The sequence below is a fragment of the Mastacembelus armatus genome, chromosome 5 (assembly GCF_900324485.2).
Source record: "Mastacembelus armatus chromosome 5, fMasArm1.2, whole genome shotgun sequence".
NCBI lineage: Eukaryota > Metazoa > Chordata > Actinopteri > Synbranchiformes > Mastacembelidae > Mastacembelus > Mastacembelus armatus.
The window spans coordinates 5402023-5426621 of NC_046637.1; the positions used below are offsets into that span (position 1 = coordinate 5402023).

The 24599-nt window shown below is 39.9% G+C and overlaps 1 protein-coding gene across 1 annotated transcript in view; it reads left to right on the plus strand.

Annotated features, from left to right (window-relative positions):
* The window catches only part of igsf21a (immunoglobin superfamily, member 21a), a 150240-nt gene extending 128116 nt beyond the window's left edge, over nt 1-22124 (plus strand). Inside the window, exons 7-11 of the mRNA XM_026307456.1 lie at nt 7229-7709; nt 12946-13031; nt 15517-15709; nt 18506-18544; nt 21783-22124. Of these exons, the coding sequence (XP_026163241.1) occupies nt 7229-7709; nt 12946-13031; nt 15517-15709; nt 18506-18544; nt 21783-21859 (876 nt within the window). The 3' untranslated portion in view covers nt 21860-22124. The remainder of the gene's footprint in view (nt 1-7228; nt 7710-12945; nt 13032-15516; nt 15710-18505; nt 18545-21782) is intronic.
* Nucleotides 22125-24599: the final 2475 nt, after the last annotated feature.

Below are 24599 nucleotides of genomic sequence, written 5' to 3' on the forward strand. Positions count from 1 at the left end.
AACAAATGAGTCTCAAGTCCTCTTATTCTATTCTTAGGGTGCACATGTAAACATACTGTGCAATCATGTTATGACACTGCTCTGATCAAACCACAGTGCCACTGGCCTTAACTTTATCTCTAAACCGTCTGCTTTTTATACAATTAATACAAATTTACTTTTATCCTGAACAGCAACATAAGCTTTGTGTTTGTTTAGATTTGCTTTGGCTTTCCACAAAGAATAAATATTCCCTGTTACTATGCGATATCCTTTTGCAGCTTCCCGGCATCCAGAGTAATGCCTGACACTTCATTGTGACTTAGTGGAGACATTTGAAAGTGTTGAACTGCGTCCAACGCTGCTACTGTTGCATGTCTAGTTACACTAATATTAAAAGCCGATTTAGAAAGCTCCTACTGTTACTCCTTCTGGCTCATTATGTTCTTTTTATTGGTTCCACAAATGTTACATCAGGATTGAATATGAGTATTCAAATGTGCGCAGTCAATAATGTTAGATGGTTAGTTGTTCCCTAACAAGGGAAGGTGTTCAACAGGAGAAACTGGTTAAAATTTGTTTGGCATTATTTAATTAAAGCAGTCACCAGGTTCCACCCTCTGAATGTCCACACGCATCTATGATGTGTTGTGCTCATTGGGATCTGTTTCTCCCCCCTTGATTTAGTTTCCATGCAGACTGATACATCACACACTAATGGCTGGGGAAAAACAAAACAGAATAAATTTGAAAGTTAGTATAATCAGTTGTGAGTCAGACTGTAAGAAGCATGCATTTTCCATTGTCCTGGCAATAATATTGAAGGCTGTGGTACAATGGACTGGATTCTTTAAACATGCCTCATATTATCTATCTGTTGCAGATGTCACCTAAATAAAAAGGCGTCTCATGTTTTATCCTTGAATCCATCCATCATAAAACGCAATGTCACATAGGGCCTTAAAGGAACAGTATGACAATATTTTTTACCCTATTCTATGGATTATATTCTCTAATCTCCAAACAGTAGGCTCATCATATCATAATGCTGTGTGAAGTTCACTAGGTATTGCATCAGTATGTTTTTTGTCTTAAAGTTTAGATGTGTTCAAAGCTATTAAAAGTTTTTCTCACCACCCAACATGCCAAATTCCTCTAGCGGAGTGTTGAGAGAGCTGGATATAATGGACTGCATGTGTTAAAAGTGTCTGGTATTATGTTTCAAGATCTGTCAGCATCTGATTCCATTGAAGCAAGCTGGTGACATATCAATAATGGCTTCCCAGTGCCACTCATTAGAACATCCTCATAGCACAAGCAAGCACTGATTGAAAAGAGGAAAGATAATGACAGTTAATAATAAGAAGGAAAGCTGATTAAGTCATGGCCAGGATCACTCTCTCTTCCTCTGTCCTGTTTCTCTCCCCTTTTCTCCTCCTTCTGCTCTCTCATTGAATTATTCTGTCACCATGAAAATTACTGCCGTGTCCTTTTGACACTGTGATGATTAATTGAAGCAACATAAAGGTGTATATGGCCCGATGCATGATTGTTACATTTTCAGAAAGGTTTCACATTGGAGACACTGGTGTGTGTGTGCGTGTGTGTGTGTGTGTGTGTGTGTGTGTGCGCGCGCGTGCGTGTGTGTGTGTAGGTGTGTGTGTGTGCGTGTGCATGTGTGTGGCTTGGCAATGTGTAGAGTGCAGGTGCTTTCATCACTGTCTATTCACAGGAAACATGCAAAACCCTTCTCATGCCATCCCATCCCAGCTTAATTTTACTACTGTACATGGACTACTGCTTAGGATTACATCTCTTTTTTGTACTAATTCATTTCAAAATGAAGTAAGTGGTTTATGCCTGATTTCATTGTCTGCACCTATTGGACTCTAGTATTTGGGGATTTATAACAGAAGCTTGATTGCTAATCACTTTATTCCATGAAATAACACTCCCTGTAAAAGAACAATACTGCAGCAATGCCAAAAACACTAAAAATCCCCTTTTACATGAGAGCAGATGCTACTTTCCAAGTCCTGCACCAGATCTCTGTATTACCTAACAAGCCAGTGAGCTAGTTAAAGACAATATAGCCATTGTGCACCTTCATCTGTGTGTATGTTATTGCTTAACAGAATTAATAAGCACATTTATACAATATGTGGTTTCCTGATATGTTTGGAAAGCGCTGTGATTGACTGGAGATCTGTCCAGGGTCTAGCCCGCCTCTACGAGTGGTATAGCTGATGGATGAATGCCTGGATAAATTACCACAAAATATAGTCTTATGTGTCACAATGCACTGTTCAATAACCATTTTATTTTATTGTACAACATAAAAAAGAGTTTTCTTTTATCAAGACACAATGGATGCAGGATAAGCCAGTGATAGGCAACTCATTTAAAATGCTACCCAACAAAAGTGCCGTGTCATTTTGTGAAATGAACCCATTTATTGGAGACATGTATCAGAGTGAGAGACATCCTCACTGTTATTTTGGCAGCTTTATAATCATTTGTGGAAAATTAATCATGGTTTGCTCTACCATTTGAACAGAATGAAAGAAGCAATGTGTTTTCTGTTATCTCTGCTTGTCAAACAAGGAAATGTGGGAAATTAGATTTTAGCAAATTAACGGAGCTTAAAGGAGACCATGTTTAGAGTGATGACAAATGTCGCCTTAATTTTGCTTACTTTTAAAGATGAATTGTAGTTTGATTCATGTTAATATTTCCAAAGCTACAGGGTCCTGGTGGCCCATGTTGTTAGGACACATGACATGTAATCTTACTGTCGCATGTTTCTCTCTTCCCTCTTTTCTTGTTATCACACTCCACTCAGACAGATCGTTTTGATCTCGAGTCATGTTTTGTTAGCTATTAATTAAGTGTTGTCTTACATAATGGAATTTTTGAGCTTGGTATATTCAACAGAAAATGAAATGTGTGCTGCTTTCACATTTAACCATTTCCAACAATAGTGATTATAATATTCTGCTGAGTGGCATTTGATTCAATACAATTCACTCACAACTTATAGTTGCTGCCTACATTGATGGTGCATTAATCAAAAACACTGCAAAAAGGCTGTATCAAGGGAAAAAGCCTAAATATGGTGACAGATGACAAAGAGGAGGGTGGTCACAATTATTAATCAGTATTGTGTGGAACATGTGACTTAGATCCATCAATGTCTATTTATATCTGTGTCCATAGTATTTCCATATCCACATCCTATTTGTGATAAGCTTCTAAGTAATGAAAGGGAGCCTAAAAAAGGAAGAACTGCTGGATAATGACACAGAAATAACATTCCGCTCTCTCCCTGCAGCTACACTACATATCTGCCATCCCATTCATTCATGTCTTTGATGAAACATTCATTGATTCCTTTTCTTATATCTCAAGCAGACAGGTGGCAAAGAAAGCTATTTAGTCATGTGGGATTACTCTAAATAGGTAAACTGATGCTTGATATTTTGCTGGAGGTTGCACTTAAGAAATGGGTATTATTTTTGACTCATCCACAGTATGTGCATGACACATGGCTCCATGCATTATATAAAATCAGATAGACATTTAATCATTTTTTCCTTTATCTCTCGATATTACATTGTCTTTTAATGTTTACAAAAACAAATCATTTGTGTAGGGTTACAGAATAACTTCCCAATTATAGCCACTCATAGCGAACACAGGTGTTATTGTGTACCTGCCCCATTTTGTCCAACAGAAGTTACAGAACAGGTGCATGGATCACTTTAATCCACACAGCTCTCCCTCTGCCTGCTGTGATAATTAATGAGGTACTTTAATAAACAGTGAAAAAACCTTATTTTCTGTGCAGGTTGTGAGCTGTAGGAGTTAGAAATGACGCAGTAGTGTCACTGTGGTTGTGAGGCGGTGTTTCTATTTTCTATTGTGCCACTAGTTTTTAAAATCTAAAGTTGTTTTGGCACAGCTCCCCATGATACCAGACTCAGCACTTTCTCTTTCAAATGAATGACATGGGCTGTGGTTTTTCTCATGGGGCGAAAGTCTTTGTGAACGTGGCCTTAATCAGTGAAACTTCATGTGTAAATTAGCCATGCATACTATGCTGAGAAATAATTATATTGATCTTACATTTAGAGGACTTTGAATTCCAATGATTCACAAATAAATAAAAATAAATTAGATATGAATTTATGTTTGCACCTTTGTATGTAGAGAACCTTGGATACACTTACCCTTTGGAGAAGCTTTTTAATTTGTATAAAAATATATGTGTGTGTAATGCCCTAATTAAAACTAAGGTTGTACTTGTCTGCATTGTCATTAGTCATCTGTAAATAACAGATTCCACTGGTGTGACAGTTCAGAATTTCTCTAAGGGCCATGTATTATGAGACTTGTGAAGTGAATAGAAGAAAGAAAACATCCACTTCAAGTACTGAAATATGTTTTTCCTCTAGTGAAATATGTAATTGCATTTAATGAAAATCTATTGAAATAAATAATAAGGATCGCAGCAAATCGACCTCTACAGTCGCAAAGAACAAACAAACTTAGAAAAGAAAACCATAAAGAAAAACTGTTTGTGACCCTACTGTACCTCTGTATTGAAGGTGTAGTGCAGGTAGATGGGGCCACAGAGCAATCCAAGACATAAATAAAAGATTGGTTTGGAGGATAAATAGTTAAAGTTTCTGTGGGTGCATGTGTGTTTTTTTTTTTTTTGTTTTTGTTTTTTTTTTGTTGTTTTAATAAACCATGATACTGACGACAACCACTGCTGCTGAACGCCTTTGGCAAGCACAGCCAGTATCATGTGAGCATGTATCAGCCGACTCTGAAGGCATTAGAAAGTTTTTAGAATTGGCTGTGATACAACCCAGCAGCACAACACAGCTTGTAATATAATGACGTTGCATCTGGCAAGCCTAACCTCGGCAACCAGGGCAGCCACACAGGCAGACCCCATCCATCTGTGATTTAATGTAAAGTTACTAAAATAAAAATGAAATGGAATCGAATTAATAATTATGTAATTAAAAGGTAAATCCCTCCATAAAACGTTCTTCAGTGGCCAAATGCATATTTAAGTCTGTCATGGTCATATAGTTGTTCCTTTGAATTGAACTTGACTGTATTGTTCAAGTGGTAAATAATACACATTGTCACTTAAAGGGAGAATCATTTATCAGAACAGGCTGTGCATTGCTGGAGCTTCATTGTGATCCAGGGATAAATTCTCTCTCTGCTGTGAATATTCAAATTTAATTAGGAGTTAAACTTCAGGAGTCAGCCCTTTACCCAGCCCCAGAGGTGGCAGCATATTAAAACATGCTTCAAGTTTGTCACTAAAACTATGACAAAAATATTTGCTGACAATCTATTTTTTTAAAACAAATCTCAAGACAAACCTCTGGCCACCTCTGAAAAAAGCACTCAAAAATACAGTGAAATGCATTGTTTGTAATGATGACCCCAAAAGAGCTGCTAAAACCTGTCATCTATATTTTTTTAACACAACCAACAAATATCATCAAGCAATGCAACTACAAGGGAGCACAGTCCAGTGTCTTCATGTGCCGGTCCCAAGTCAGTGCTGAGGGTTGTGTCAGGAAGGGCATCTGACATAAAATTTAAGCCAAATCAAACATGCAAAACACAAATATGACTTCCATACCGGATCGGTCGTGGCCCGGATTAACAACTACTGCCACTGGTGCTGTTGACTTACAGGGTGCCACTGGAAATTGGAAAACTAGAGAGTTGGCTGATATGATGGAGAGAAGAAAGGTGGATATCTTGTGTGTTCAGGAGACTAAGTGGAAAGGTAGCAAGGCCTATAGATTAGGAGCAGGGTTCAGGCTGTTTTATCATGGTGTGGATGGAAAGAGAAATGGAGTAGGAGTTATCCTGAAGGAGTGGCAGAGAAGTATGTTCGAGTGGTGCAGGACATGTATGAGAGCTGTAAGACAGTGGTGAGGTGTGCTGTGGGGGTGACAGAGGAGTTCAAGGTGGAGGTGGGACTGCACCAAGGATCAGCTTTGAGCCCCTTCTTGTTTGCTGTGGTGATGGACAGGCTGACAGATGAGGTTAGACAGGAATCTCCGTGGATCATGATGTTTGCAGATGACATTGTCATCTGTAGTGAGAGCAGAGAGCAGGTGGATGAAAATCTAGAGAGGTGGAGGTTTACTGTGGAAAGGAGAGGAATGAAGCTGAGCCGCAGTAAAACAGAGTACATGTGTGTAAATGAGAGGGACTCAAGTAGAGCGGTGAGGTTACAGGGACAGGGTCAACAGTCCAGAGCAACTGAGAGTGTGGAAAAGAAGTGAAGAGACGTGTGCAAGCAGGTTGGAACGGGTGGAGGAAAGTGTCAGGTGTGATGTGTGACAAAAGAGAGTCAGCAAGAATGAAAGGAAAGGTGTACAAGACAGTGGTGAGACCAGCAATGTTGTCTGGTTCAGAGACAGTGGCACTGAGAAAAAGACAGGAGGCAGAGCTGGAGGTAGCAGAGCTGAAGATGTTGAGGTTCTCTCTGGGAGTCACGAGGATGGACAGGATCAGGAATGAGTACATCAGAGGGACAGCTCATGTTAGATGTTTTGGAGAAAAAGCCAGGGAAGCCAGATTGAGATGGTTTGGACATGTTCAGAGGAGGGACAGTGAATACATTGGTAAAAGGATGCTGAGGTTAGAGCTGCCAGGAAGGAGGCCTAGAGGAAGACCAAAGAGGAGGTTCTTGGATGTAGTGAAGGAGGACATGAGGATAGTTGGTGTGGGTGAGGAGGATACAGAGGATAGGGTTAAATGGAGGCAGATAATTTGCTCTGGTGACCCCTGAAGGGAGCAGCTGAAAGGAAAAGAAGAAGAAGAACAAGTATCATCAAGCCCAAGAGGCAACTATTTTCAGTGAAAAGCTCTATTAAAACCACTGTATGCTAACTGCCCAGCACCAAATAGGTGACAGACAAAGTTAGAAATTGGGTGGTGAACACAGCGGAGCAAATATTATGTTCAAGAGATGAAAAAACAGACTAATGAAACTGTATACAGGTTTTTTGCTGCCCCCTAATGGCCACAAATGCTTTTGAGACAAATGTAAGTTGTGTATTGTGTGTCTTCTTTCTGCTACCATTCTGTACAAAATGTAATAGTATAATAAAATATGGCTTTCCCTCTCTTGTTCTGTCTTTTTGCTCTCCTCTCCATCTATTTCTCTGTTTCAATATGCCTTCTATGCCTTCTTCTTTCTAAGGTGTACTTCAAGCGTGATGGCGAGCTAATAGAGGTGATCTCCTATACTCAGCCCTCCAGCAATGAGCAGGGAGGTGGCTCAGCAGGCGTAAGAGGAGCCAGGCCGCTCATCAGCAGGGACCTTGATGACACTAAGCTGCAGCGGTCCCTTTCCCTTCTGGACCCCGAAGGGAGGTCGGCCCGTCTATACACAGAGAGCCCCCACCGTGTCCACACTCAGGGCCAACAAGCCTACGAGCCCAGCCCTGCAACAGAGGTCATCCCAGAAACAGTGGTGAGCCGTGAATTCCCCCGCTGGGTGCAAAGCACGGACCCTCTGTACTACTTCAGCCACACTCACATCCCACAAAGTGACGGTTCTGTGGTGGTGCAGGCCCGACTCACCTGGACCCTGAACCCACAACTGGATAATGACGCCCTGTTCAGCTGCGAAGTCAAGCACCCCGCACTGTCCATGCCCATGCAAACAGAGGTTACTCTGGGTGAGTAGGATTCAAACTAATACATTGCTTTTGCATGGCATTCTCATTTCTCCATGTCCTCCTCCCTCCCCACCTAAAACCCCTGTACCAGATGCACACACCCTTTCTCATCTCTTCTGCTTTTTCAACTCCTGCTGTCGCCTTGCCACACTTGAAAACTGACGGGGCCCCCTTATGTCTTGCAAATGTACTCAGAACAACACTGATTTTCATTTGATGCCATGTAATTGTGTTAAAGCTGAGCAGATTGCAGGTTTAGTGGCGAATGCAAAACTTCAAGTGACTGACAGGGCAATTCATCGAGCTGTCTGTTGCTAGATTGAGTTAACTCTGTATCGTTATTGAAAAAGTCAACCTAAATTAGAGAAGTCAAATGAGAATTTAGACACACTGACCAATGTTATATCATTGGAAAGACAATCTCAGAGATGCTGCCCTTCTTTGAACTTCAATGATCTTCAACACCCCCCCTTAAGCTCTTCACTTGTATTCTTTAGTCTTTTTAAAGGAAGGACAGCTTCTAAATTTCAGGACTCATGGGGTTATTTGTTTGCTCAGAAGTAGCGATGCAGACACTGAACTCAGAAAACAGGAGTCATACTTTAATGGAAAAGTTAGCATTAAGTTTTAATGTTGTCTGATTCAAGAGATACACGCTCTGAGATTTTTTTTCACTCTAAATACATAGATGGCTTCTAGCGCATCTAATTAACACTTCAAAGGCAATACATTGGCATGGTCCTCCTGGAGACAAGCCATGCAATCCTGACATGATAAACAGAGACATTATCTTCCATGAGTTGCTAGCAGTGGTTGAAGGCAGAAGGAGACTGAATATGCTGCATTGTTTAATACTCTCAGTATTTTATCTCACATCACCACCTGTTGTCTAATTAAACACACTCATTTTATTATGCTGCTGAGATGTGGTCAATCTAAGATGATGTATAGAAGGTGCTGTTATCATCTACAAGTGGAAACACTTTTAATAGGTTAACAAAAAGTATTAAAAATTCTCAGGCAGACATAGAGCACCACAGCTTTTTCGAACTTTATCTGTGGACTATTACTATCAAAATGAGATCAACCCATTTTATTGGTATAAATCAGCACTACACCGTGGAGCTTCCTCAGCACTACACTGTAGAGCTTACTTGCAGCTTAAAGTTTTAGCATTGTTAGACATTGTACCACGTTGAGGACTGGATCTGGATTTTGGGAAAGATAGAAAATCCCATTGCACCAGGTAGAAGCATCTTAGTCCAGCCTTCTTTTGATGGTGCACTCACAGCTTGTTGTTTGAGAAAAAAAAAGTTAGTGTTGGAGTTAATTTCAGTTCTTCATTTTTTTGTGTGCCAAAAAGATTTTCTGCCAGAATCCATATATGTATCTGGGTAAATAGGGTAAATCTACAGGGTCTCAATTAGTGAGGAAGGGACACTCCTTTCTGTTGTACCTTTTAAATCAATTTTTTTTTCAGGCTGCCATTATTCTGTATGTTTCTTTTTCTCAACAAACCCTATGAAAAGACCAGCACAGAGGCTATGTAATTTTAAAACACTTTGAAACAACATTTGTTAGGAACTATTTTCAGCTGCATATTAAAACTGATTTTTGGCAGCAGAAAAATGTATGTGCAGTTAAAAAGTAACAAACAAAAACTTAGAGACCATACAATATCATTTCACCTAGTTCAACTGTGTAGTTTTTAATAGAACAGTGGAGGTATATGGCACAGAGAAATACTGTAAATAGGATATGACTGAACACACACACACACACACACACACACACATATATATATATATATATATATATATATATATATATATATATATATATATATATATATATATATCCTTTAGACCTTATTTAATAACATTTGGTCCAACTGGTATTGCCACTTTTTTTCAAATGGGAATATCTCATGTCAGAAAACCTTCTTTTAAAATCTAATAACTGTCACCATTGTATCCCAAGTGGATAGAAATATAGTACCTCACATGCAAGATGGAGACAGCAGCAGCAGTTGATAGCAGGAGCTGTCTTCTCCAGACAAAACACTGGAGTAAGGAGTCGTACAGCTCTTTGCCTGTGACGTGTTGATGCTAAAACAGATGACACATCCTGAAGGGAATGGGCCCTGTGAAACTCTTGCTAAATGTCAAAGGCGCTAATAGTTTGACAAGCCTTTCTCTCTTTGTGTTTGAAGTCATTAATTTATCACTACCTTTGTTCTTTTCAAGAGATGGAAGGGGTATTACCAAACATACGTTTTTCCCACCACCTAAAAAAAAGAAGAGCAGAAAATGTGTGTTTGTTGATACTAATTGGAGCACACTTGAAATTCAGAGCATTCACGGATCTGCTCAGGGCTTGATCCATCTTACACTGGAATAGTATAAAGTAGTAATGGCTGTTATTCAGGTTGAAGGTTATTTAGGCTGCAATAGAAATTAGATTTTCTTCATATCATAAAGAAAACAGCACATACATTTTCAGACTATTTGATCAATACTTTATTTAAATTAAATAAGACTGTGTAAAACAGACCTTCAGATTATTATCACCCACATACCTTATTCATCTGTGCACTCAGGATATGCCATACTGTGCACACTCTCTCATAGTTCTCTCAGGTGTGTTGGGTCAGGAAATGAAAAGGAGGTCTTTGCACTGCCCATAAGTAATAAATCTTTCAGAGATTTAATATTGCCACATGAGAGAGAGAGCGACAGTCTGACAATCGACCAATGTTGTATTACACTTTATGAATATTCATGAATCTCTCCGTGTTCACCATACAAATGGACACGAAGCTGGTGCCGGGTCTTGGGAATATATTAAAAAAAAGTGTTACGCCTCTGTGAGATCACAAGGTCGGTTTATTCTGCCCTTGCCTGGATTGTATTCATGAACATAGAGCATTTTAATAATTAAAAGAAGTTATTAGTTTGGATTTAGATGAACTAAAGTGTTTATTATTCAACATCATTAGACAACTGGTGGAATTCTCATTTCTTACAGCAGTGAAAGCAGAGCCCCGCTACCTCACATCTCCTAGTCATTGCTATGCCAGACTGTGATAATCAAGGAGCAGATGCTCAGTTTCAGGAAGGCAGCTGTGATCTGTGTGTGCACATACATGCATGTGTATGGTTATTGTAAATGTCTCTCTGTGTGTCTTTGCCTGTTTGCCTGTGCAAATATAGATTTGTTATGTGTACCTAGCATATTGTTTGATTTCACCTGCAGCTCAGTTCCACATTCATCAGTCTGTCTTATCTCCCAGTTTTGGATCACCCAGTCCTTTTTCTTAGTTTAATCCATGAATGACATTACACAGTGCTGTAATAACCACATTAGAGCAGTCCAGCAATCAGGCATTTTAAATTCGGTTCTAGGCCTCTCCAGCTTCTCTTCTTCAATGAAAGCAGTCACCCAACTAAAGCTACAGGTTTGCTTCAACTGCTTAAGTCTGCTGTGCAGCTGGGCAGACCTGTTGATTTTTTGGCTTGGTATTGAAGCACACCTGATGCACAGTGCGCAGTTGTGTTTCTGCAGGGCATGTTTATTCTCTGACCCCTCTTGAAGTGATAACATTTCCTTCTTGCAAATGGAAAAGTTGGGTCTTAGGTGACAGTCTCACGGGACCAGCTCATTTCCACTGTGAAGCTTGCACCCTCAGAGAGAAGCTGTGTTATGTCCATCATGCCGCATGCTGCCCTAATCAAAGATGGTGACGTAGGAGGCCAACTGTCACTGTTGGAGCAAGTCCCAGAAATCAGCCATCATCTTCCCAAGCCATATGCCTTGCAAGCTCTATGTGACGCCATGACACCAGTATTTATAAATACCCTTCCGTTAGTGTGTGGGTGGTGGAATGATAGTGTTTCACATTGCCATGCCAAAACTAGCCTATAAAATGCCTTCCGTCTTTGGCATGCGATGGAACACTTAGCCATGTCAAACTGCTCTCGTGATGTCTTTGGTTGGCTTGCCTGTATAAATACATGGATGTTTTCATTTAATCTTAAAAAAGTTACTGATTCCAAGATTTATTCTTAGGCTTTATATTAGTTCTGCTGCCACGCACCAATTTTCCGGACAAGTGAAACAGTTTATACAGAATAACAAGTTGTCTAGTGGAGCTGAAATCATCCTAAAATTTGAATATATTCTCTGTCGCCGCTTTGTGTTACTTGAATTCTCTCCACTTCATGCAATTCAGATACTTTTGCTTTTATAAATAGATTCCCACAAGTAGTATACAGTACATGAGCAATGCTACATGCTCAATCTTATATATAAATATGACAGTGCAAATTCCTGATCCATTAGTCTATTGCAGGCTTGTAGTCAGTGGCTGCCTAAAAAAGCCCATGCTTCATTAGCCACAGAGGACAGTTTGTTGCCAGATTAATAGCAAAAAACTGAAGTAATTTGTCTGTTTATTTATTTATACTTTAGTTTAACACATCAATGAAAACCTAAAGAATGATTTATATTGAGAGTTTGAACCAAATTAATTGAAGTAATCCTGGGGAGGACTTGTACAGGCGTTATTGATAAGATGCCTTTAGCTTGAGTCTCATTGCCTGTGCTGCTCAGTCCATTTGTCTAACATATGGAACTGCACAGCGTGTGAAGCAGTTGTCTTTAGAGGAATTGTTAATCAACTCAAATCGTGCAGAACCTGCTTATATGGGCCTAATGCAGTACGCTGTGCAGTTTAGCTGTAATGAAATGACTTAACCTTTTTATAACATTATGCAAATCACTCATTTTATCTCAGCGCTACATACACAGGACAATCATCGGCCCCTCACAATCTCAGAATATTAGAATCGGCCTATTTCTCCCCCCAGCTTGCTCCCCATTGTTTTAGAGGGTCCAAATGAAAGCCATCCGGGTGCTGCTGTCCATACCAAGACGAGGGAATTAACTCTCTGAGTGTCCCTTATCTTGCTGCCTCCACACTCCACCCAGTGCACTCCCATTCTCCTCTAGTAATGAGCATCTACCCAATTTAGTTCCTTTTCTCTACATAGGGGAATAAATCCAGCACAGCCCTTTGGATGAAACAACCTGGGGGTCCCTTGCCTCTCGCCCCATGACCTTAATTGACAGGAAATTGTATTTGTCTCCTTCTGTGACAAAACAGGTGTCCAGTAGGATTGGCTCTCCATGTTCAGTCTGATAACCTTTGTCTCTTTGTCTTTTTTTCTCTTTTCAGCTGCTCCTAAGGGTCCTAAACTCTTGATGTCCCCCAGCAGGGCAAAAGTTGGGGACACGGTGCGAATCACTGTTCAAGGTTTCCAGGTAGGATTGCTTGGGGTAAGTGCATGGGGTTTTAAGAACATGAACAGCCCCGTTCAGTCTAGGACAGAAGGGGACTGGTTCTGGCAGAACAGTGACCACTTTACTATTCATAGACATTTTTTTGTGGTTTGTTTATGTAGGCATGCAAAATCTTAATTTTGTCAGAATTGTGATTAACATTTGTTTACGTATGTAGACTGCTAACCAAAAAACACATGCATTTTCCTTAGCTGTTTCTACTCACATGTATTAGAGAAATCAATTTATCTAGACTACTATCCAGGGTAATTTGTGCTGCTTTCAGGCTTTTTGTTCCGTAAGCCCAAAGATGCAGCTAAAGGTAACAGCAAAGAGATTGTCTTTGTGTTACTGTCATCCCTTGCCAATGGATGGTCCTGATCGCTTTGACAGGAATGACACATTGAAGCTGGGTAGCTGGAGCCTGTCACATGAAGAGAATGGGGCTAATAGGACATGCTAATAACCCACCTCACTAATTGCCTTTGTTACTTCTTGGTCAATCTTTCAGGAAACTCTGGGAACCATAAGTCAGATTTGTTCGATTTTATTTCACGCTTCTGAGACATTTTAAAGTAAAATTAATGTTCTGTGTTGTTTTGGTTTAGTGCACCAAGCTATTGACTGCACAAGTTTGTACATGTGTTTTTTTTTCTTTGAGCAGTGTTAAGATTGGTTATTATAAACGAGTTTGACCATAGCATACAGCCAAGTGGGCCCTTCGGCAGTGCAGGCATCTGTGCAGATTGATCAGAAAGTAAATTTCTCTTATCCTTCACTGGACCTAGGCTTTAGGGTTTCAAAAGTAGATGAGATTTGGTGTCAAGACTGATCATTTTGCCTCCCTACTTCATGATTCAATAAGATGCCAGTTTCCCCTGCGGTTTATTGTTTTAGGAATTTATTATGGATGATCATCCTACTGTGTGGTTTTTATTTTGTAGTCCTTTTTCATATTGCTTTATGTATGAGCATAAAAAGGGTCTTGAGGGTTTCAGGGATGCTAAAGGCTCATGGGATTGTGGAAGTACGATCACATTTTTGCATTTTTCTTTTTCTTAATGTGACCTTTTCCCAAGAGCTAGTCTCAATCTACTAACTCATTTAACCTCTGTCATGATTTAAACTCAGAGCTCGGAGCACTAATATTAGCATTTATTTTGAAAGATGAGACAATTCAGCTTTAGCTTTGTCACAACAATTACAGAGTTACAATTTAAGGATTTTTACTACATCAAACAATTTCAGTAGGTCACTGAAACTGTTACGGGCACTTTCACACCAGGCGTGTTTAGAATGGGATCGGAACTCTGAAGTGTTTACTTTCTAGGGGCATGATATCATTTGAGCTTGGGTACATGTAAAACAAATACTCCAACATTGCTGCTTCAGGGAAGGATAATAAAAGATGCAATTTTGAGTCAACGAGGAGGATCTTTGAAATCTGACAGTAAGCAGTCCTTTATATTTGAAACACCATGAAGAAATGGCAAACAGTAGTTTGGACTGATGTTTATATTCTGCTGTGTCTTCATGTACTGGGAACTGTGATGAACAGTTTTTAGCTAAGGTTGCACAAGCTGGATTTGTTAGCTCAGATTCGATTCATTTCACGTCTGTGAGTTTGTGAGATACAGTAGTCTTTTCTGAGATCCTGCACCTCTGCAGTACAGCTGTACTTGGCTAGAATGAGTCAAAATGAGCAAAACTACAAAGTAAATATTTTCAGCACAGAGAGAACATTAATTTTGCTCCTTTGTCACACAGTGAGTGAGTTTGTTAAATATCACTCAAAATACCACCACTGATCTTTAATTATGAATTTCTCTAGGAACAGCAATTCTGTCATGTGTGAAGCACATCTGTCCCAAAGTTGGGCTCTTTTCTTTGACACATGGCTCGAGTGCTAGACAGCCCTTCCTGCAATGAAAGCCTACTGAAATATATTCTGGGGAGCAGTGTGGCAGAGAAGATATATGTGTGTGTGTGTGTGTGTGTGTGTACTGTAGATTGTGTTTGTGTACGTGATGCAATGTGTGTGTCAAGCAATAGTGACTTCAGGAAGAAGAAGCAACCCATTATACCTCGAAGGTGGAACTGTACAAGAGGTTCACCTTCTTATTATCTATGAACATCTCACTGATATGAATGAAATACTAATTCATGGAGGGTTATATTTCTACATTAGAAATGGGAAAGTGCTCTCTAGAGGGCTCAAAAAATGTGAGGAGAAAAAGAGTTGATTATTAATGCATGTTGTTAACTTGCTGTTGCATTAGGGGTAAAAATTGGAGCTTGTATTATTCATGTATCCTTTGCTCTTAATCTCTTGGCTGAGACTCACAGACTTTCTCTGCACCGCCCTCTCAACCTCCCCCTTCCTCTCTTTCCCTCTATCTTTTTTTTTTCCATTCCTTTCTCCTCATTTTTCTTCTCTCCATCCCATCTGTGTGTTGGGTGTTGATAGAATGAGGTGTTCCCCGAGCCTCTCTTCACCTGGACACGGGTTGAGGGCCGCCTGCTGGATGGCAGCACTGAGCGAGAGGGGAAGGAGCTGATTCTGGAGAGAGTGCCAGCAGAGCTCAATGGCTCCATGTATCGCTGCACAGCACAGAATCCTCTGGGCTCCACAGATACGCACACTCGCCTCATAGTCTTTGGTATGTACGCTCAGCTAAGCAACACACCCTGGCCCCATTCTGGAGTGGCTACAACACTAGTGGTTAAACTGAAATCACATTTAAATGTGATTAATTATTCAAAAGCTGATGAATATGAAACATTTTTTTTGTAAATGTACAACTTGACTCCACAAGAATTATCTGTAACACTTATACAATTACACAGTTAAATGTCACTGAAAATTACATAATTCTACAATATCTTTGAAAAATACTAAATTTATGTGACCACTTTTAGGTATGAATAATTAATGCAGCTAAATGTGTGATTAATAAGAGATTGTATCCATAATTGGCTCAACAACATCATCTTTTTAAGGCTGCATTTAAGTGAGGATAACTCTTCTCCAGCAAGGGAGTTTGTGACTCTTCCATCAATTACACATCATGTACTTCTCTCACTTAAACACCCACATCCAACTGTGGCATCCAAGGCTCATGATGGAATCAAAGGACCTTTGCCGTGGACAGCGTTAGAAAACATTTCGCTCTGTAGCCAGACTGAGGTAATATGTTGATTGGTATGTGGAAGATGTTCGTTTACTGGTGCTGATGTGGGCACTGGGTTGCCTACAGACTGTTATATCTGTGTGTTCTGCTCCTCTGGATCTGTGATTCAGGGGTTCTTCACAAATCTCTGCCGGGTGTTTTAATCTAACGTGTTCTACCATAGCAAAAGGTGTATCAGCTTCTTTAGTCTTTTACAAAAATGCACTTTAAATGAATGTGAGAGCAACTTGACATGTTGGTTTCATCTCTGAATAAGTGCCAGAGTCACTTTTCTGTCAAAATCACAATGGCAGTCACCTCCAGCATGACTTCAGTCTGATTTGAAGGACATCTAGTTTAATGGAAAAGGCTACAGCACACAGTGCTAAATATGCAGATATTAATTGTGGAAGTTGGGCAGTAAATTTCTTTGTTCTATCTAATGAAGTTTTAGATTGAAGTATACTTGGGGGTCCACTTGTGAAAAGGATGAGTGATCCTCCTGGTGCTCTTACAATGGTCATTAATTAGGACTTTGACTACAAAATAAGTTTTCAAATGCATCACTAATAGCCTGTGAGAGAACTGAACACTTCTTCCTTGATTTTATTATTTTCTACAATTGTCCCTCAGCACTGCTATTGGTCCTCTTGCATATGAGATTCTAACCATCATGCAAGCATTGCAGCTCTAGCCATAATGTCTCTGTCATGTTTGAACAGAGCTGTTACAAAACATTGTCCTAACAGAGAACTATATTTGGAAGACCAGATAGCATCACTATAGATAGATATGGTCAGCAGTACTACACGTCCCTTGTCTGAAGAGGACTTTTGACACTTGCACTATACAGCAGTCAAGTCACATAAGAGAAAAAGCAGAAATGTGTGTGGTACGCACATGCATCCACTTCAGCCCTGGAGAGCCCTATTAACGTAAATCAGGTCGACACCATTTTCATGCTTCATCGACTGAAACAAAGAATATTGTATCCATCATTATTTTTTAAAAATCTGCCTGCCTCCAACACTTCTGTGAACAGGGTTTAAAGTATGTCACAAATGTACAAATTACTGGGCAGGTCTAATAAGCGCCCACTTTTAGGGAAAGTGCCACTTTAGGGAGGCGTTACCTTGGGAGGCGTTTTGCTAGGAAGGGCACTAATGTCTATTTAACACCCTGATGCACCCTCAGGTATTATCGGCTATGTGCCTGGTATGGCCCATCTGTCTGCCTGCTCCTTGTAGATTGCTTCCATTCATGCTTAGGGGAAGTAAATGGTGATTAAGTGACCTTGGCACCATCCCCCATGGCCTTGAGATTAGACACTTCTCTCTCTGCCGGGGACAAAAAGATAGAATTATTTGGGGGTTCTGTTCTCTTGCCAAAGTGTTCAAGATACATCATCAAGAATAATAGAGTATAATGATGGCTTGGTATGTAGACACTCCACCCACGATGAGCAAATGCTCATGTCTTGATGATGTACATCTTTAGCCCTCTATGATATTACCCACTGGGATTACTGTGAAGTGAGTTGCCACTGTAGAGCTGGCCAGTGACAGACAGACACTGAAAATGCACACACATGCAGAAACGTATGCAAATTAGCAGGAGCAGGTAGTACAAGTGTGCAAAATGCAGATGCTCATTTCTCTCTTTGCAGAGGTGCTGCTATGTTATTGTGGTTGTAGCGAGACCTGAAAGCTTCATGTTGTGCTGTATTTATAGCTTCCACCTGCACATATGTGAAATCTCACATCCAAAAATTACTCACATAGTGGAATTTATGGATGTTGCTAATACTCTGCAAGGCCTCCTGCTTCTTTGTTTGTAATTACTTTATTCCTCTGAGAACTTTGGAAATACATTGTCAGTGTGTATTATGCAGGTTAGACATCAATGCTGCTTATTAAAGGCGGAGTCTATTTCTCCATACCCTTTTCCCAGGCTTTCTGGCCACAGCTGTAGTTGCCTGGTTTCACTGCTGCTAAAAGTGTCCTGGTTGTTCTGGTGCAGCGCTCTGTGTTCCCACTTCCATTAACAGGCACAGTCTTTCTCACAGGGGATGTGCCATTTAGCATGTGCTTCAGCAACTTTGGAGTTCAGCTTCATTAGAAAGCCTCAACCTCTGTCAGAGTACTATTTTTCTCTTTTCTGCCCTTCCCCTTCATGCTCTTTATCCTTTTATTTATTTCCTCCTTCATTCACTGAGTCACTCAGTGTCTCAGCGATAACTACTGTTTGATTGTCTCATTGTTGATCTTATATCTTTGTTTCCAACAGAAAATCCAAGCATGATGAAAAACACACAGAATCAGAACAGTAAGTATTTCAGTCACAGAAATAACTGGCTTTGACTGTGCATGTGTGTTTTCATTATGATGCATCTCATGATTTCTGCTGTATCATTTAATCATCATATTTCCACACACGCTGTGCGTAACAGGAGAACAAAATGGGACACTGCAGACTGTTCAGACAGAAAATGGGTGCAAAAATCTGCCACTGATCACAGAAACAAATTCTTTGGGAGACTGTGGTTTCAACATTCAAAGTATTGACAGGTGGATGTTTCTCATTCTGTCCTGAATGCATTGCCCCAGATAGACTCTGTGAGAGTGATTCAGTCAGGATTAATTTTTGCTGATGTTCAGCAGCGGCAAGCAACAAGCCTCTTGCAATGACTAACCGAGCCTGTCACTTTCGGTTGAGTGTGAGATTATTGGTGTTTCATATGTGCAGTGGTGCCTCATTTGCGGCTTCTGAGATTATCATATGTAAAGATGAGGGATTGTCAGGAGAAGCCGCAGGGCTGTGACAACAACCTTTCCATCTCTCCCTTTTTTCTGCCACTCCCTCTCTCTTTCTACTTCAATCTTTCTGTCTAGCTTTCCTTTCCTCCTCTCTGACTTTTCATACTCACTTTCTGTCTTCCATTGCCAACATCTCTTCCTGTTTTATCCATTTCTGGTTGCTCCTTCCCTTTTTTCACGGCCTTATTTCCTTCTCCCTTGGTTATTCTGTTTCTCCTCTTCCATTGTGTTTATATTTTTTGCTTCTTCTCTTCAGCCCGGTTCACAATCTCTAATTTTGGTGCAAATTTTCAGGCACTTAGGCTTTATAATCAGTGCAGATTACGCTGTAATGTGAAGAAGACTCACTTCTGGCTGAACAGTCAGAATTTGGAACCTTGTCAAATTGGTCCAGGACTCACTAAGACTGAAGTCAGCATGTGACCCTATAGAAATAGCATTCAGAGATTAGATGTAGGAGTAGGCAGAACCGAATGAACCATAAAAGGAGACTCTGCAACAACTCACACTGAGAGGTTTATATACGACTCCTAGCTTTATTCCCTCAAATAATAGCTAGATCAATCCACATAAGCATGAAGTATTAGTGAAAAAATCCTCAATGTTATGTAAAATGTATCACTAATGTGCACTAAATGTAAATTGTAACTTATGTACCATGAAGCAAAAATCAATAAACCACCTGTACTGTAATAGCTGTGAACTGTTGTTGATGAACTGGAAAATGTATTTGAATGGTATAATTGCATAGTGTATAATCCCTAGTGTGTGTGTATGTGATGCCCATGTTTGTTCCAGCATACAGTGTGAACAGCTTCCCAAGCAGATGGCAAGCCGAGCTGTCTTTAAGCTGAACTGCCCTAGTCACATGAGATTTGTACATTTTTGTAGTCTGATATAGGTTTCATTTCTTTGTTGCATTTCCTCTCTCCTGCTTAAAAAACATCGAATTATTTGTCTCTCGTCCTCTCCTACACTCAATTTCTCTGTCTCCTCCTTTGGCTCTTTCCCGTCTCTGCTAGTCATATCTTAGGAATGCAAATCTAAATATGCAAATGCTATGGTAAGCGTAGGAGCAGGTGTGTCACAGCAAGGACAGAATCAGGTCAACAGAGATGCACAGACATGCCTTGCATGCAAGTCAAATTGGTATACAGCATGGTCCTGAGAGGTCACCACACACGTGGCCAAACATTTAATGGCTGCATATCCAACTTCTCGCCTGTTGTGAGTAGGAAGGGCCACCCTAGTCAGTCAGGGCTGTAGCAGACAAGAAAACTGTGCTTTTGTGAGGGGTGATATTCATTTATCTTTGTCCGAGTTCCAGTCTCCCAGAGAATGTTTCAAGCCACAATGTGTGGCAGTGAATTGAATTTAGGAGAAGAATGAAGGTAAGAACAGAAATGTGACATGTTTTCTGCCACATAGTACTGTACCTGATATCCTAGGCCATTGGAAATTCTGAACTGCCATCCTATTTTGGAAATGCATCATCTCGGCTGGCACGGCGGTGCAATCATAAAGTGAAATTCATTACAGCTAACAAAGTCTCAATGGATGGACTTTGCATTCATTAAGTCAAAAATTACAACACTGTAAGAGCCATGGGCAGTAATCAAATAATCTGCATTTTCTTTTTCTTTACTTTTCTCTTTTTTGGCAGACATTCTACAGCTGTCATTTTCCACTGAGCTAAATTCTGATTTAAATCCTTTCTTAGAACAGAGGTCAGATCAGAGACAGAAGCCAGGCTTATAGGAGTGCAAACAGATGTGCCATAGCCACAGTCAAAAATATCAAGTAGATCTGTAAAGGCAGCTAACTTGACTTGAGCATACCTATTTGCAAAAAGAGAGTGTTATATTTCCTGATATTTCCAGCTTCCATTATAGGTCCAACACATCAGAGTGGTGTCATTCTTTATTAAAAAGAGCATGTTGCCACAGAAATCAGTCCCAGCTCTCTGAAAACTATCTGGTTGGCAAATGCACTGAGGTCTGAGCCAAAAGCTGAAGGCAAACAGATGGCCAAATGACTTGCATCTATGATTGTAGACTGGAAGGGGACCTCAGATGATGATCTTATAGTTGGATGAGCCCATTACAAAATGAGATGAAGTATTTATTGAGAAGATCCAGTTGTTATTGTGAAATGTATGACTCGCATAAACAGAGTGGAATATGTTCTGTATAAAATGATTATGTAGTTCTGTGGAGATATACAGTCATGAAATCTTGATAGTTAAATAAAAATAAATCCTCAAAAACATATGATCCTATATTTATGATCCCACCTATATTAATGCAACTTACATGTAGACAGTATTTTACTGAACTGCATAATCCGACAGGCCTAACCGCATATAGATCACATTTTGAAACTAATGAGTCTAGATCAGTGTGGCCAGGCTCACTCTGTGTCTGTGATGGTTGGTGGAGCTACAGTGTTGGAACAATCTGGACAAACTGTTGATTGTCAATAAAGCCACACCCACAGCCCACTGTATACAAAGTACGGCTGCATTGCTATCATTAGCCTCTCAGTGCGTGACTGCCATCAGGTCACCACACCTTTAGTCTACCAAACAAATGTGACTTTAAGTAACTGGTACAAAAAGCACTCACCATACAGGGCAAATAAGTACATTCACACACATAGACATCAAAGGAATATGTTGTTGCTAATATGATGAACAGAAGACGGATGAAGTGCATCTGACTGATTGATTGTCTCTTTGGTGTTTGTAGATGGAGCCCCCCGCACAGATGTGCTCAGACTGACGTGGATGGCACTTGTCCTCACAGTGACAGTGGAACTTACGTGAAACCTCATCCAAGGCACTCACATATACACACGCACACTTACTTGCCCTTCTTACACTATGTCCACACATGCGCACAGAAACACACACAACACATTTTCCACAATCCTGCAAGCCTTGTCCAGTCATTAACAGACCCTCCATGCGTCAGTCGATCAGGAAACAGCGCCAATACAGGATGGCGCTCCACTGTTTTTGTAAGAAAATAATAACCGAGATAATGATCATAAAAGAACAAGAACATGATGATAACCACCCCTTATATAGTCCTGCCCAGTTATACCTATTTTTTTTTTTGTTTCTTGTCCCACGTCTGCCTGTTGATCAATAAAATCAGTTGATTTAAAATGGAAAAGAAAAAAAGCATTTGGATTTCATTTTGATGAGTCAAAATGTGATTGGTGTTGACTGAAATGTGACAAGCAAAACTGGCTTAGGCTGCACCACCATATCAACCACACCTGTCAGTTACATGTCGTGGGAGGCACCTGATTAGCAACACACGGGGGAACAGATGCTCCAAGAGAACATTCTTTTTTATTAACACCCAATTATTCCTTTTTTCTGATGGCTTGAAATGTACAAGAGAATTTAAATGCATTGCGAAAGTAGAAAAAAAATCTCCTTTTTGAGTGTATTTTGTGTACATCAGTGTAAATATTGGAAATAATTAAAGAAGTTATATGGGTTATGGTGAGGGATGGTTGCTGAGACAGTTAGAGTTGACATTTCTCCACCTTTGTTTGTACTTCTATCATCAGAGATAATTCTTGGCTGAAAGGACAGAAACATTAACAGCCTTTTTGTTTCTCATTTGGGCTTTTTGTATTTATATGGCAGGTCTCAAAAGAGAGAGTAAAAAATGATCTAATGTCTGCTCTTTTGGGGTTGTGGTGCATGTTACATTTGAGAATTCTTTCTACTTTTAGTGTGTTGGAATTGACAGCACTGCAACTCATTGTCACTGGCCTGTAGTCCAGTTATTTACTTGTGACATACTATCTTAAGTGACCTACATTGTGTACAATACGTGACTCTTATCCAGACATCTGCCGTACTTGTAGGATCATTTTTGCCGCCATTCCAGTGAGGTGCTCACCCGAGGCAGCGTGTGTAAACAGGGTTGTTGGACTTGTTTCATTTCACCTGTATTAAAATGGAGAGATTATAAAACTCACACGCCTTGAATTTGCTTAAAACACTGTGTTCAACTTTTTTCTTTTTTTTTTTTTTTAGATGTGTACCTTCAAGCAGTCTTTAATGTTAGGTACACATAATATATACACTCTCTAATATTGCACACTCCTGCATGTCTAGATTCTTGGAGGAATTGTTTACGGTCTAATTTGATGATAATCCCCCTATATCAAATTTGCCAGTGCCAAGAGATGGATTTGTTTGTGTTCCTGTTCGACTACAGGCAAGTTTCAAATCTTACTTTGTTTCAGATATTTCTGATTATATTGACCCCAACATGGCTTTTGAAGCAGATTCTGACATTGCTGTTAACCCTTAGCAGTTTGCTCTCTCCCACACAGTCAAGGGTAGCTTAAAGCAGAGTAATCCTGCATTTTTGGACTTTACAAGAATTGCAATTTAAGCTATTCTAAGGACACAACATGTATTAAGGGATTATGGTTTAAACCAGGTGGGAGGTAAGAGGAAAGATTTTTAAAGCTTAAGCGAATAGAAAGGATAGACCTATCCATTTGGGATATCGGCTCACATTGCTGAAGAACAATCTATATTCTTGCATTCCAGAGATGAGACCTGCATAGTACAAATATTATTAACAGACAGTCAAATTCGCTATGAATTAATTTTTTTTCCAATGAGGGAAGCAAAGAGCACAAATCCTTGTCCACCCTCTGTATAGCATTATAACTAGGCTATCATTCTGATTTTCGAGGTGCTTCTGTGCACTTACCTGTGCCGGAGAAGGAGAAACAGCTGTTTTTCGGAATGCATTCAACATATAAATTGTCCTTATATAACTTAATCATCATGCCACTAGAAGTGCATCATAACAATTGCATGTGTGTGCACACATATGTATACACTATATAACTAATGTTCAAAGCTAAGTCCTGGACCAAAAAGCCAACAGGGTATAAACACAACCCTTTATAACTGGCTTATTACATTTGCTGTTACCAAGAAAGAACAGTTTCTTTAATAGTATTTGTTCTTAATTTTATGGACTTCAATGTGAAAACAAGGGCAGGCGTACGTGTTCAACCTTTATTAATACTCATTATGAATTAATGCTGGGGTTTTTTTGTAAAAAGTTGGATGATTCTTATGGATGAAGGTTGTTTTCACTGGACTACATGCTTCCTCAGCCATGGTTGCTTGCTTCAGTAATCACCACAGTTATTGCAGAAAAGAGTTGGAGACATGTTTTTAAAAAATATCTTGTGTTGTGCCTTCTGTTCTTGTTCAGTCGCATGTTGCACACCTATCATGGATTGCACAAGCAAGAAGAGGTGAAAGTGCCTCCATACAACAATGCAGGCATTGTTTACGATCTAATTTTCTGGCACTCATGTTTTTTCCCTTACAGTGCCCTGAATAGTCCACCTAAGCTGGGAGCAATGGTGAGGATAAGAAGTGAATTATTCAGCAGTCAACCATGCTTGCAGAATCCGGTTTCCTTTATGTTGTGTGCAGGCTCAGCTATCAGATGGCCAAACAGCACCCATGTCAACTAGGAAACCTGACACACCCTTTGTATGCCTCTCAT